The sequence below is a fragment of the Passer domesticus genome, chromosome 16 (assembly GCF_036417665.1).
Source record: "Passer domesticus isolate bPasDom1 chromosome 16, bPasDom1.hap1, whole genome shotgun sequence".
Taxonomy (NCBI): domain Eukaryota; kingdom Metazoa; phylum Chordata; class Aves; order Passeriformes; family Passeridae; genus Passer; species Passer domesticus.
In genome coordinates this window covers 6,378,810-6,393,654 of record NC_087489.1, presented here as the reverse complement: position 1 = coordinate 6,393,654, position 14,845 = coordinate 6,378,810, and the positions used below count along the sequence as shown (strand labels likewise).

Sequence of the window (14,845 nt, the reverse complement as noted above, 5' to 3'; positions counted from 1 at the left end):
GTCTGGGCCATCTGGAAAAGTCAGGGGATGAAGCCTCCATCAGGCCTCTGTGAACACTTTCCAGTGGGCAGGGTCTCATCTGGACCAGTGCCTGACATGGTGAACTGAGAGGGGAGCACAGTTACCTCAGCTCTGACTGCTGGACCTGGTGCATCTGCCCTTGTGCAGCCTCTCTGGTGTCACTTGAAAACCTGCAGGAGCATCGAGGCGTTGCTTACTGCCAGAGTAACTGGGGTGTGTGTGCACCCTTGGGGTGTCTTAGGTCAGATACTGGGGTGAAATCCTTCCCTGTGAGGGTGGGCAGGCCCTGGCACAGGGTGCCCAGAGCAACTGTGGCTGCCCCTGGATCCCTGGAAGTATCCAGAGCCAGGCTGGACAGGGCTTGGAGCACCCTGGGGTGGTGGAAGGTGTCCCTGCCTTGGCAGGGGTGGCACTGGGTGAGCTTTGAGGTCCCTTCCCACCCAAAACATTTCATGATTTATAATCAAAGCTTTCACCTTCAGGAAGAAGGAGAAAAAGCAGCTTAATACATGTAGACTGATACAGTCTGAAAGGAATATTATTCAGGAATGAAGTGTTTAATTCCTTCTTGTTTTGTGTCCTGCCATCATGCAGGGTCATAAATGGATACCCAAGTAATAGTGAACAACTGGGGAAACCTTTCACAGTGAGTTGTGCAGGTTAATTCAAGACAGATTTTGTGGAGGTGGTTCACTTGCGGACTGTCCCAAAAAATATTTTTCTCTTAAACACATGCCCCTGGTTTTAAAGACAACTGCATGGACATGCAGCTATTCATTTTTCCAGAATGCCCTGGAAATCTCTGTAGTTCAGTCTTTCCTCAGAAAGCTTTTAATTCTCCTTCCTGTCTTCTTTGCCTTCAAGTTGCAGCTGTTTCCTCCTTTCCCTGAGTGAAACAGGGGAGGCAGAGCAGCATTGCGCCAGGGTTTTGTAATAAACCTCACTTTTGGGTAGATAATGTGGGGTCTTCCTGAAAACAAACCCCTTTCAGCAGCTCTCCTGGAGCTGGAACTAAAATGGAAGACTAAGACTCAAAAATATTTGTTGAATAAAGTTTAATACTCTTAAGATAAATAGGCCTAAGTTATTTAAAGCTATAATGGCTGCTTGCCATGGATGATGTATTCTGAAGCCTTTGAAACGGAAGCTCTGTGTTTTAAGCCTTCACTGTGCCTTGCAGATTTGAGTGTGTGAAGTCTTCAGATATGTTAATAATGCTTCTTACTCCACATCATTAATAAAGGCTGTATTCAAGTACTGATTTAGTGTTAATTAATTGGTTACCACTTCAGTTACATTTGTGTTTCATATTGAGAAATGTTGTATGAATTAATCACTCTGAGTTCAGGTATTCTCACTTCTTCAGTTGTTCTGCTTTATTCAGGATACGTGATCCTGAATGGAGAAAATAATTGTTAATCCTTCAGCAAGTAGGGCCCTTAGAGCCAGGGAGAGAGGGGTGAAGGGTACCTGGAATTGGAAGGGAGCTCCTTTATGGGTATATGTACCCTTCCTAGGAGAGCTTTGTTAAACTTTTCCGATTTGTGAAAAATTTTTGTTTGATTTAAAGGAATCAGCATTTTCTGACAGATTGCTCTTCTCAAAAAAAAAGGATAAAAACCCCATGTCTGTACTTTATCGCTGAGTTGTGCAGCTAGCCAGATCCTCGTGGCCTAATGACATGATTTATTTTAGCATGTTCAGAGGTATTTTTGTACTCTTACTTAAGAAAATTAAATCATAATCACTTAGAGAAGGAAAAAAACCCTGCTGTTTTTATTTAATCAAACCTCTGGCAAGCAAGTGCTTTTTAAAAGCAAACAGTGCTCCTTTTTTGGGTTTTTTTGGGTTTTTTTGGGTTTTTTTTGTTTTTTTTGTTTTTTTTTTTTTGCTTGCTTGTCCAGACAGGCTGACCTTTTAGCTGGGTTTGTAATTCAGTTACTGAAAAAAGAATAGCAGTGAGATAACTTATCTTTGTGGTTATAGGATTAGGCAGCCACTTTCTAAGTTCCTAAAGGATTTCAAGGTTTGGACTTCTTGAAGTTCAGTGCTGCAGAATACCACTGACACCATTTGTCATTCCCTTTGTTTACACTAATTGTGCACAGGACTTGGGATGATTTTGGAAGAGAATGGGGCTATTCACACTCATAATTGACACTAAGGCTAGAAAAGGGAATTTAATCATTGAGTTTAGAAGATTAAAATTAATTGCTCTTTTTTTAAAAAGCTTTATTTCGTTAGTGATCACTCAGCACTCATATCAGTGGGTAGACCTTTGGATGGGTTTTCTTCCTTAGTAGTTCAGGACGATGCTGAGGGTAGTAACAGCTTGCAGAAGTTCTGTGGTTGGGCTTCCAAAACTTCCCTGAGCCGTGTAAGGGTTACAGCAGGGATTAGTGAAGTTCAGTTCTTGGCTGGGAGCAGCCAGGGATGCCAGTGCTGTTGAGCCAGGCTTTGGTGTTCCACAGCTCTGTCAGGGTAGCCAGGGGGAACAGGATGTTTGCTGTGATCCCCTGGAATTGGGAATTTCCTGATACCTTGCTGTCTCAGTTTGGAAAGACAGTGTGTGCTGAGGAAGGCAGAAGCCTCCCCTGAAATGGAAAATGTAAACCCTTTCCCTCCAAATTGTTATAAATTTGAAATTAAGGGGTTCTCAGGCAAAAATATGGGAGCAGGAATAACAGTTCTTTATTAGGGAAGAAAATTTAAAAAAATAAAATAAACAATGCAGGAAACCAAAGCAACACTGACAGAGTCAGAACACAGCCTGACACGCTGTGGGTCAGGGTGTTGGCAGCAGTCCAATTGGAATTGTGGCTGCAGTCCTGGAGTGTCAGAGGTGGTTCTGCTGGAGCAGGGATTCTGTAGAAAGGTGGAGTCTTCCTCTGAAGATCCAGTGGAAGAGGCAGCTATTCCTCTGGGAATCCAGTGGAGAAGCTGCTCTGCTGTCCCAGAATATCAGATTGTATCCAGGTAGGAATGCTTGGCTCCTCCCCTGGGCAGAGCATCTCCCAATGGGATGATGGAATTTCATCAGCCATGCAGGGACACTCCCTGGCCATGGACAGAAGAGATGTGCTGGAGGGAGGATTGGTTTATGGAAGAGATAAGGAAAACTTCCCAATGAACAGCAGATAACTGCCCCACCTCTGACAGATGGCAAACAGAACACACACTGCCTTGCAATCCAGGACACTTGCCAGCAGCAAAGCTGCTCTCTGGTTCCTAAAGGCTTTCAGGGAATAGGGGAAAATGTCCAAAATGTGGAGGGTGGGAAGGCAGAGGTGCCTCTGAGCTGGTGAGGAGCAGTTGTGTGCCCAGGGCGTGTGTGTCTCTTCAGAGCAGCCACAGGAATGGGCTGCTCGAGGTGGGATTGAGAAAGGTCCTTGCAGAACCAGCAGGGTCAAACATTATGGGTGTGAATGCAGCCTGAAATAAGGCACAGTGGAGTGGCAAAGCTGTGACAATTCTTGCTAGAGAAGAGCAGTGGCCTCAGCAGGCACTGGTGAGACCCCAGCAGGGAAGCAGTGCTGGAAGAGAGGGGCAGCTGTCCCTGGAGCTGGGATCCTGTGCTGCTTGGGAGAAGCCTTGCTCAGGGTGCCAGGCTGGGGAGAGAGGTCCTGGCAGCTGTCATTCCTGCAGAGGCAGTTCCCAGTTTAGATATGATCCTCCCAGTGTGCCTGGCAAGGAGAAGAATGGCACACATGGCCCTCCAGGAATTCTGTAGGGGTAGTACAGAATTGTGGTTTTGTGAGCCTTTATTTTACATGTAGCAGAGCTACATGGAAAATTAACTGTGATCCTTATTGGCATTCATAACAATAAGGTGTTCAGTAGCTCCACATCTGTGCAAGTGAGGTAGAGCCATCCCAAACACTTCACTTGAGAGGGTCTCCTCTGATACAACTCTGTTAAAATGCACTTTTCCACTTCAGCTGGGGATCAAAAGCTGAGTGTGTGGTAGTGCCCATCTTTTCCTCCACAAAGGTGATGCTGTGATTGCACTTAAATAGTTAACTGGCTGAAGCTGACTTGACCTCTGGGTCATCTGATGATCTCGTTGAAAGTGTTTCTTTGTGGAAAGCCATCTGCTGTTCAGGTGAGGGCACATCATCTCCAGAGGTGCACTGATCACAGCTCCTGCTCTCTTTCTGTGGGCAGTTGTGGCTGCAGTGCTGTTTTGGCTGGTGCTGGTTGCTGCAGCCCATGATGTGTTTTGCCAGTATATTGCCTAAATAATTAAGGTGCTTTAAAAGCAGAAGCTTGTGCTGCTGAGACTTATTTTTCAAATCTTTTGAAAGATTAATATCTGTATTTTTAATCTTGCATGAAATCCCACAATGAGTGCATTTCATCCACTGCTTTCATAACAGTGAGAAACTCCACTGACATGCTGATGCTAAAAGGGAGGAAAAGCAAGATAATTAGTGCTTGTGTAGGCACAAGGGCTTGTTCTGATTTACTGCAGCCCCTCTGTAGCACGGCTGCTTGACAGATCTGTGCAGTTGTAGGGACCTGATGGATGAGGAGAAATGGTCAGAAAGTGCCAGTAGGTCCTTGTGTCCTTTGCATTTGACGACTTAAAGTGAATAAATAGTTAATGCCTGCTCATACATTACATCAAGGCTTTCTTGTGCTGGAAACGTAAACGAGAACGAGACACTTAATTTTTAGAGCAGTGATTGAAAGTATGCCAAGTGATATTGAGGCAGCATTTCAGGAAAAATGCTATGGGAAAAAATGGCATGCTATTCCAACACCAATTTATATCACCATCTTCAAGATCTAAAGTCTGGAGCACTGCTTAGCCTGAGAAATTACCTTACTACAATTTAATTTTGGCTGGAGAAATCGCGGACTTTTTTTTTTCTGGTTTAAAAAAAGTTCATAGTACTTTTGAGTAATCTGTGTCCTCAGAGTATATTTGATGTGAGCATTTAATGGATACCTCATTTAACCAGTCTTTCAAGTTACAGAGAGCTAATTCCAGGATAATCTCAGCTCTTACACTTGTCAGAGCTCCCACTGATGGATCCCTGAGCTCTGACTCCCCTCCCTGGCTCGTGCTCTTGTGGCACCACTGCAGCTGCAGGCTGAGCTCTGCCCCGAGCTGGCTGCTGCAAACAAGTGGCATCTGATGGGAGAGCCCCTCCCAAAAACAAAACTCTGCTTGAGGAGGTGATAGCAGAGACGTTCAGGAGTTGAGGTGGATGCACATCAAACTGATCTGCAGGGTTCTGGAGAAGGAAGTGGCAGTGTGCCCTTGGTTCTATCAGCAGGAAGCATCTTGATAGCCTTGGTGATAGCCAAGGTCAAGTGAAACAAGAGTTTAATTATTCTGTTCTGTGAAGAGCCTCCCTTGCTAAAGGACACCTGAACATTTAATTGAGCTTGTAGGAATTGTTTTATACCTGTCTCATATGTAGCCACCTCTGCTGTCGAGTGTGATCATCAGCAGCCTCCCCTGAGGGGTTTCCACACCACTGAAGTCCCAGTTGGTTGTGCTGGTTTTGTTTTTCCAAAGCAGACTGTTGCTGCTGTATTACTGTGGTAATGCTTTTCATTTTCTCTAACAGCAAATTCCTGTTTGGCATTTAATGTTTAGCATTGCTTGGGTAACTTGATTTGGGTAAAACCCCTTCTCAAGCCACGTTTAGAGTTTGCCTGTCTAAATACACACAAAAAATTGATGGGTTGTGCTCCCTGCTGATGGGATTGATGAGTTTGATGGGGGGCTTTGATCACTGAGTATGCAATCAAGAGCTGTTAGATTGCAGCATAAAACTAGGCTTAAAAGGAAACTATGACAATAAAGGCTGTGCTAAATAGACAATTAATTTGTTTTTCCTTGGCTCCCATCTAGCTTGTATCTCTTCTACTAAGAATTTATTTCCCTGTGTAGCGTGGGAAGCTGCAATTTTATTACTTCTGTATTTTAGTCTTCAAACTCCCACTGCCCCTTATGAAGTGATAATTGCCAAAGCCAGTTTTTCTAAAGGCTATATAAAACTTTAAAGTTTGACATCAAGTTATGTTGAGCAGTAAATGCCACCTGGAATCTCTGGGTGAAAGGCAGGCAGATACAGCTGGGTGTTTTCTTTCTAAAAAGCCACAGGCTCTGGGTAACAGTGGGAGGAAATTCGGAAAACACCCTGAGCATGTGGAAGACAAGTGTTCAAACTCACAGGAATTATGGCAGAGGAATATGTCTAGAGGACTAGGGAAGAAGAGAACAACTTCCTAATTTTATTTGTGGGATTGGTTCTAGTACCAAGACTTGAAAATATTCTCTTTCTGAAAAACTTCAAATGCTTTCACCAGGAGGAAAGTAACACCAGTGTCATAAATACTCCAATTTTAGTTCCAGAAGTCATGGTCCATCTGCATCTTTGGAAAGCAATGGTAGAAAAACTGCATTCCCCCCAGGGGATGGAGGGTTCCTGTTTGGCACAAGCCTCAGGATTTCAAAGACAGTATTTAAAAGCAAAGCCCAGGTAGCTTGAAACCTTGCAGACATGCAAAGGCTTTGTGCTAAATGCAGGGGTCAATTGCAGTGTCAGTGAGTAAAAGGAAAGTTTCAGGAGGAACATGTTTTCCACTTGCCCCAAGATAATATTTTTTGATTCCTGTGCAGTCAGTGAACTAGAGCTTGGCCAAAACTCTTTGTTGGGAGAGAAATGAGGAAAGCTGCTGGGAAAGAGCTCATTTCTGTTTGATGCTCGTAATTCATACAAGGAGGTTTGGCTGGCAGTGGTTTTGCCAGAGGAGCAGATCAGAATGATGGCTGGAGTGACTCAGGGGTCACTGGGTGACTGTATTTATGTCACTAGTGCAGGCTGGTCCAGGCAGGGGTGACCTTGTGCTGCTCAGGGGCTCTTGAGGGACCAGAGAATGTGCCAAGCCCAAACTGGGCAAGCTCCAGACCTTGCTGTGGGCAAACCAGCACGGCTGCTCCTTGCTGTGAAGGCTGTGGGTACTAAGAGGACTGTGGTAAATTATTTGCATCAGCTTCTAATTCAAAAAGTTTTCACCATTTGGGGTTTTTTGTTTGGGTTTCGTGAGGATGGGGCAGAGGCTGAGTTAATTCTCTAGGCTTTGTGTTTTAGTACAGATGTTTTTTATGTGAAACAGAAATCTGGCATGGTGGCAGGGTTTTGGGCTGTGTCCTGTTTAGGACAGAACAGCAGGGGTATAAAGTTCAAACCATGGTGCCCTTGAATACCAAACCTGTGGCTGTGTCTGCAGAGAGCTTATACTTATTCTCCCTTTGGTGCTTAGGCTCATTTGCATTCAGTAGAATATCATGTTGCTGTGACACTTTACCTGACTGTAGGAAATGCAAGTGGGGTTTTTTTCCCCCTGTTTTTAAAATGCTGATTTGAAAGAACTGCAACTCAGAAGCAGTTTGCTGAGTTGAACGTTATTCAGTGGGGTAGTTGTCTGCAAATCTGTCAGAAATGCTGACAAAGGAATGTCATCAATAGCTTACAAATCTCCTCCTTGAGGAAGAAACTGCATTTCAAATGATCTGTTCCTGGTTTGTCCATCACTACTGCATAGGCATGGAAAGGCTGTAGGTTTTGTGCTTCCAAAGGATATCATTATGTATGACCTTCTGAATTATACAGTAGAAATCATCAGCATGTTAAAACAAGATGTTGCTGTCAGTGGTGTCTGAAGAAAACAAACAGCATCCAGCAGCTGTGGGTGAGAGGCTTTCAGATGAACACTTCCACTCTGACATATGTCTTCAGTTGGGCATTTTTACAGAGTTAAGATCATTCTCAAAACCTCAAGTAAAAATGCAAATGTTAATCAAACAGTTAAAAATTAGCTTTCTCAACATACAGGCTTGCTGGAAGAGTTTCATGTGCTGCCTCCTCACCATTTTGATAGATTTGTTTGGCCAACCTTAGAACAAGTATTTTTTATCCAGCTTTACATTTGAAATGAGATTCCTTCCTTTAGAAGTTTGTCTTAGGTATTTGATCAGCATGGACAAAAATAGACAGCTTTTGCAGAGACAGTTAGACTTCTTAGAGCAGAGGAAATGCTGAGAAGTGAGGAGAGGAATGGGACTGAGCCCGTGGCTAAAACCAGCTCTAATTGCAGCTGCTCAGTGCTGAGACTTTACCCTGAGTAACCGTCTGTCATGAGATGCTGTCCTTGTCCTTCTTGTCTTATTTTGCTCCTGGCGTTTCTCTAAGAGAATAGTGTCAGTGTCCCAGGAGTGCAGAAACAGATATACTGGAGTCTCAAACTTCATTTCTGGGAGGAAGCCTGTCTGTGGCATTGCCTTACAGTGAAATGCCAGGCAGCAAAGTGAAATGGAGGCCATCACATTTTGAGCAGTTCAGTTGTTTTTTTTCCTTCTGAAGATGTGTGAGTGGAAAGACAGGCTGAGTAATTGCCCAGGCTCTTGCTGTCACAGCAGGAGCAGAGGGCTGGGTGTCCCCTGCTCTGCGTGGCTCTTGTGGCTCTCATCACCCACAGGGGACCTGCCAGTCTGCCATCAGCCCATCTGGGCTGAGCAGTCACCTCCTGGACCTTGCACCAGCGTTGCCCTTTGGCTTCTCCACCCCTTCCAGGAGCAGCGTGGCATTCACAGTGTGCCATTATTGCAGATGAAAGCTGTGAGTTGTTCCTGCTCACTGACACAGGGTGTTCCTGTGCTCCCGGGTTCCTGGGCACATGCACCTGCCTCCCTTCCCTCTGCCAGCCTCCCTGTGGTGTTTAAGCCATGATCAGCTCTGTGAGCAGCACTGTGCTCTGCATCGTGCAGGTAACCCACTTCCAGTTCGCTCATATTCACATAAATCTGTGGGCTTTGCCCACTCCAGACTTAGCTGTGCTCCAGCATCTTCCACTCTGTTCAGCCATCTGTCCTGGCAAACACAGTCCCTGGAATTGTCAAAGCTGTTGTGTCCCTTGGCAAGCAGCTCTTACACTGCAGGAGGGCTTGGTGTGTCGGTGTGCACGGAGGATGTCCCAGTGCTCCATCCTCTCCAAGGACAGCTGTCGGGCAGTGTTTTCTCACTGCCACATGTTCTGGGCAGCCCATCCCTGTACATCTGCTCTGCCAGCTCAGGCACTTTGTTTCTGGCTCCAAGCAGCACCCAGGCACTTCAGGAGGAAGGCAGAGAAGGCTCGAAGGGCATCCCTGGAAGATTGCAGCCTGAGGGCAATTTCTCACATCTAGTAGTTGGCTTACACCTTGAGCAAGGTGGTTTAGATTTGTTCCAATACTCTCTTTAAGCAGTCCAGCACTGGGAGAGGTGTAGCTGCTTAGTATATATATTCAGTACATGTATTAATATTTTCTTCTATTTTGCATTTTTATTTGACTTTTCAATTCCCTAGACTGTGAGGAAGTGGAATGTTGAATAATTACCTGCTCCTTAATAAATTAGTGTGAAAAGGCAACTGGTGCCATGCATCAACTTAAACTGCTGCCTGTTAAAGTTGCATTAATGTGTATAAATAATATATATCTTTGTGGAGGAAGTGCTTTGTCTTTCTAATGAACAGTTGCCTGATTGGAAAGGCTGAAGTACTGTATACCCTGTTTCATGTGTGCCTGGATTATTAAAATGGATTTGTGATCTTGAAACAGCAACTAGGAAAGATCTTGTTTAGCAGAGTATGCTAAAGAACTTCAAAAGACATTGTGAGAAATTAGGTAGCAGGTGACTTTGTGATTTAGGGAGTGGTATCTCTTCCACCTCAGGAAAAGGCATCAGGAGTTCCATATCTTAGTTTTAAGGAGTGGTGCAAACTGCCATTAAACATTCATTTGTTGCCTTATAGTAGGCAGCAAACATTTCACTCTGTGTTTTGGTTCAGAAATGGCTTGAAGAACAATCTTGACAGCTGATTAATTAACAGCTAAACTAGGACAGCTCCACTCGCTTGAAAATAAAGATAAGTCACTTAATTATGACATTTGTTGAAAGACAAAAAAAATTTGACAGTTCTTTGTGCACAAGAAAGAACCCAAATTATTTTGCATATTCTTAGCATCCACAGCAGGTGCTTAGTGGTAGCAGGTGCTGCACAGTCATTTCTGTCCTTCTGGAGTGCCTGTAAAACAGTCTCTCCTGTGGTCACTTGGTCTTGGATGGGGAAAGGACTGGTGCTTAAGTAAACATTTGAAGCACTTCCAGTGTCCATATTTTTAACATAATACTAAAATCCTGCCTGTTGCACCAGTTATAATATCATGACATTACATAAAGTCTGTAGCTGTGGACAAGCTAGACTGTCCCAGGCCACACTTGGCATCTGTAATCACAGAGAAAAACTTTGCTGTGCCAGTTCTCAGCAAATTGCTACAGACAAGAACAGCCAATTAAACAAAGGTCAGGCAGAGAGAGAGAATTCAGGGAGAGGGAGCTTGTCCAGATGAGCCTGACATCTTCACGTGTGCAGGCAAATACAAATTGGACTTGCATATTTTATCAGTACCAGGCTGACCCAAAGTGACCTGGTGTGTGTTTGTGCTCTGGGATTTCTGGTGTAGCAGAGTCTGAATTCCTCATCACGACTGAAATTCAGCCTGATTGTACATAATTGCCTTTTTTTATTTTCACATGCAGCTTTTGTCAATGATGTGATTTTCTTCCTGTTGCCTATGTCTTCTTTAGTCATTTAGCATAAGGAGGTTTAGTTGCAAAGAAAGGGGAGGAGAAGAGAGGTTTGCTTTCCTTCCATCTCAGCGCAGCATTTCTGTCCTAAGCCTGCAAAACGAAGCATTAGAAAAGCAACTCCATGGGGGAAACATTTCACTGGTTGGCTGTGTGCTCACACTGCCAGCAACCAGAGCGTGTAATGTACCTGTGAAATGAGCAGGAGCAGTGTCCTGAGGCTCACAGCACTCTCACTGAGGGCAGCAGCCTGGAGCAGAGCTCTGGGTGCCTTTCCCTGCTGAAGGCGCGCTGTGGCCGTCAGCAGCGGCATCCCTGCAGGTGTGCCCTGATGCAGTGTCTGTTCCTCTTTTGTCTCCCTGCCAGCTGAAGACTTGGAGCGTGGATGAGCTGCAGAGGAGGCTGTCTGCCCTGGACCCCATGATGGAGCAGGAGATCGAGGAGATTCGCCAGAAGTACCAGTCCAAGCGGCAGCCCATCCTCGACGCCATCGAAGCCAAGAAGCGGCGGCAGCAGAACTTCTGAGCCACGGGTAGAGCCACCCACCCTCCAACAATCAGCCCCTTGCTTTTATGACTACTGAACAGATTGATTTCTATTGAAATATGCTAGCAAAATAGAGGGCAATACTTCTGCTCGTTTATTTTTCCATAGCACCTTTGTGAACTCAGGAATGCCATCGTGTGGAAAATCCTGATTGTATGTTTTAATGTTAGACTTGTATTTAAAACATAATTCCAAAAGAGTTCTGTTACTGTTTTTAGGCGGGTTGTTTTTAAACCAGAGGAACCAGATAGAAATTGGCTAATGAAAGTTGGCTCACTCTCTTTCCAACTGAACTTTCAGGAGTCTATTTTGGTTTAAGTTAATACAGATGGTTGTCTGTAACAGCTGATTCTTTTATGGGTTTTTTGTTTTTGTTTTCCTTTGTGGATGCACAGACTCAATTTCAAGCTGTTAACTGTTTCTACTGTTAAGGTACTGATAAGTTTTAGGTCACTGAAGAGAGCAGGTGAGAAGATGTGCAAACTGTCCAAGCCTTTTGAAAGAAACTTAAATCTCAGTTTTTAAAAAGCCTGTAATAAGCCCCATGCCTTACACTGTGTGCTTTAAGCAAGTGTGATGTCTTCATGACCTCAGTTTTGTCCTCGTTTTGTGTACTTCATAAATTTATACGAGTAGATAAAGCATGTTGTGCCTCCATAAGAAATTACATTCTGTAATTTAAAATCCACACCCACTTAAAACCAAAAGCCAGTCAGTGATCTGATACCCCTTTGTCTGTCTGTTTGGAAATGTCCTTCAGGGAGACCCTGCTGAGAATGGAGTGCTGGGAAAAGGAAACAGTGTTTGAATGGGTGGAAGTTGTGTGAACCTCTCTCAGGATTTAGGTACTTCAGCTGTGTCCAAGAGGACTTAAAAATCTCCGCAACTTGTGAAATATTTTATAGGCTTCATTTCAAATTTACATCTTAGGATGCTTGAATAAAAACTTGATTTCACAATCCTTCACATTTCTGCAAGGTTTAGCACATCAAGAGAGTCAAACTGAAAGTAAAGACTGCTAAATTAACAAAGATGTGCATTTATGGTGGTGGAGCAAAGGCAGAGTTGATCTGCATGAGAAGACAATTACCAATGTCCTGCTGGAAGAGGGTCAGTCTCTTCCAGCTCCTCTGGATACTCTTGAGTTATTTTTTTTTAATTTCCCTGCCCAGCACAGCTCAATCAACACAATGCATGTACAATCTCTGTGAGGATGGTGCAATCAGCTCACATCAGGATGGAGAGTAAAGCAAAGCCTGTTTGCAGGGCAGAGACTGAGCAGTGCCTCTGCCCCTGGGCTCTAACAGCACAGCTGTGTAGTTCTAGGTGTGCCCAGCATATGATGGAATGTTTGGGCAGAGCAAGTTGTTTGTACCAATGTTTTTTTTTATTTTGCTCTGATAGAGGGAACAGTTTCCACGTCGTGCTTCTGAACTAGGCCTTGGTACATCACCTGGATGATTAAAGAGCAGTGTCTCCTGAATCAAATGCTGCTACAGAGGTGATGTGTTTGTTTTGTGTTTCTGTAGGGTCTTGTTTCCCCCCTGGAGCAGGCTCTTGGCTGCTGCTCACAGTTCTGCTCCACAGCTGTGAAAGGAACCAAGCCATCCTTACCCTCTGCAGGGCTCACTGCATGGCTTTGCCTCAGTTAGCTGATGCAGTGGGATCACAGCTGTCCTAAGGAAGGGAGGCAGTGAGCAGTGTATGCAGGGTGCTGCAGGAGGAGTACGTCCTGGCATAGCAATCTGACAGCCCCAGCTGCTGGGGACATCAGGGCTCATCTGTGCTCATCTGGAATCTGTGCAATAGGCTTTGCCCTCACCATGTCTCTATGATGAGCATTTTTCATGAGCATCCTTTGCATCAAAGAAACTCCAGCTTAGCAGGGAGTTCTGTGGTCAGTGTTGGATCTTGAATAAGTCACTTGGGTGGATCTGGCCCAGCAGCTCTGGTGTGACAGACACAGAGATCTGTGACGTGGTAAATTGTGCACTGCCTGTGTGGTGTGGGTCAGTCCTGTTCTGCTGGAAGGATTTTTTCCTCTGCACTGTATAGATAACTCTGTAGAGATCAGAGGGCATTAGAAACCCCAACTTTAAGGTGAAACACCACGGGGTGGTGTCTATTTACAGAATATGCAACCTGTGACTGCTGTAACTGAATGTAAGCACTCTTGAAATACTCTGCTTTGCTGACGTGATTGTCTTAAAATATAGCAAACAAACCAAAATAACTAAAACTGATCCAATGGCTTGACTGTCTTTGAACCTTTCTCAAATGCTTGCAGTGGGTGAGACTTAATGATGTTTCTTGCATTTGGAGCTGTAGTGCAGAGGAATTATTTTCTCCTTCACTGATTTTCAATTTGTTGGAGAAAATGTTTCCCTTTTTGGTCCCTTTGTAGAATGTCTGGGAGCACAGTACCTGTTCATTCCTCAGAGTCCTCCAAGCTATGATCAAGGCTGGTACCATAAGGGAAGGATGTTTTGACAAAGTTTTAAGGAAGAAACTTGTTTAATTGAGAAGCTGCATTCATGTGCTCCTTGGGTCCATCTGCATTTGGAAAGGGTTCTGGACAAACCATTCTCTTTGCTTCTGAAACCCAGAGATACTGATGGTGTCAGTCATGTGAGACTTACAAATGTGAAGTTTGTAGCTTTAACTTTTTTTGTAACAAAGAAATTAGCAACACTGGCATAAACTGCTGACTTGAAATGCTGTTTTGTAAGATCTGGCTGTTTGTATATAATAGTATTGGGTCTTTAGTTTGTATATGTATGGAACAGTAACTTTTATTGCATTCCTCTGTTTGATACAGGAGATTTTGTTTGATCTTTCTCAAATATCTTGCCTTATTTGTTCAAAGGGGCAAATAAACTGTCCCTACCTGAAAGCATCAGTGTTGTGTCTCATATTTGTGCATTGCAGTACTTGGGGGTGCTCCTGTTTACCAGGACAAGTTTTAACATGGTGCACCTCCACTCAGCCAACGTTATGCAACATTCTGGAGGAGACCACAAGCTTCCAGGAACACAGGCAGTGAACATGTCAGACACATGTTTTAAAACTTTACTAATTCTGCAGCCTGGGGTGAGATTGCTTGAGCAGAGGGGCAACTCCACGTGCTGGCAGCCCTGTGGGGTTCAGCAGGGGATGCTCAGCAGCCCTGTGGGGTTCAGCAGGGGATGCTCAGCAGCCCTGTGGGGTTCAGCAGGGGATGCTCAGCAGCCCTGTGGGGTTCAGCAGGGGATGCTCAGCAGCCCTGTGGGGTTCAGCAGGGGATGCTCAGCAGCCCTGTGGGGTTCAGCAGGTGATGGTCAGGCAGCCCTGTGGGGCTCAGCAGGGGATGCTCAGCAGCCCTGCCTGGAGCTCCAGCCCTGCAGAGGGATGATTGCCCCATGGGTGCTTTGGCAGATGGGGATGCTGAGCTCTGCTGTAGGTCCTTGCTGTCTCTGCAGCAGCTTCCCTGAGCCTGCAGGCACATTTGGGGCTAGGTGCATACCAATTTATCCACCTTCCTACACAACAGGTGAGGCTGGAGGCTCACTCCTAATTCTGGCTCACTTGCTGCACTTTGAGCTTTCTAGCTCAGGAAAAGATGAAGCTGACAGTGAGTGGGTGCTGCCTTCCAA

At 44.8% G+C, this 14,845-nt stretch overlaps 1 protein-coding gene across 2 annotated transcripts in view; it reads left to right on the top strand.

Annotated features, from left to right (window-relative positions):
* STK4 (serine/threonine kinase 4) overlaps positions 1 to 14,106 on the top strand; it is a 46,900-nt gene extending 32,794 nt beyond the window's left edge. For both annotated transcript variants that reach the window (XM_064391164.1, XM_064391162.1), the window contains one exon: positions 11,034 to 14,106. In XM_064391164.1, the coding sequence (XP_064247234.1) occupies positions 11,034 to 11,192 (159 nt within the window). In that variant the 3' untranslated portion in view covers positions 11,193 to 14,106. The remainder of the gene's footprint in view (positions 1 to 11,033) is intronic.
* The last annotated feature ends 739 nt before the right edge of the window (positions 14,107 to 14,845 follow it).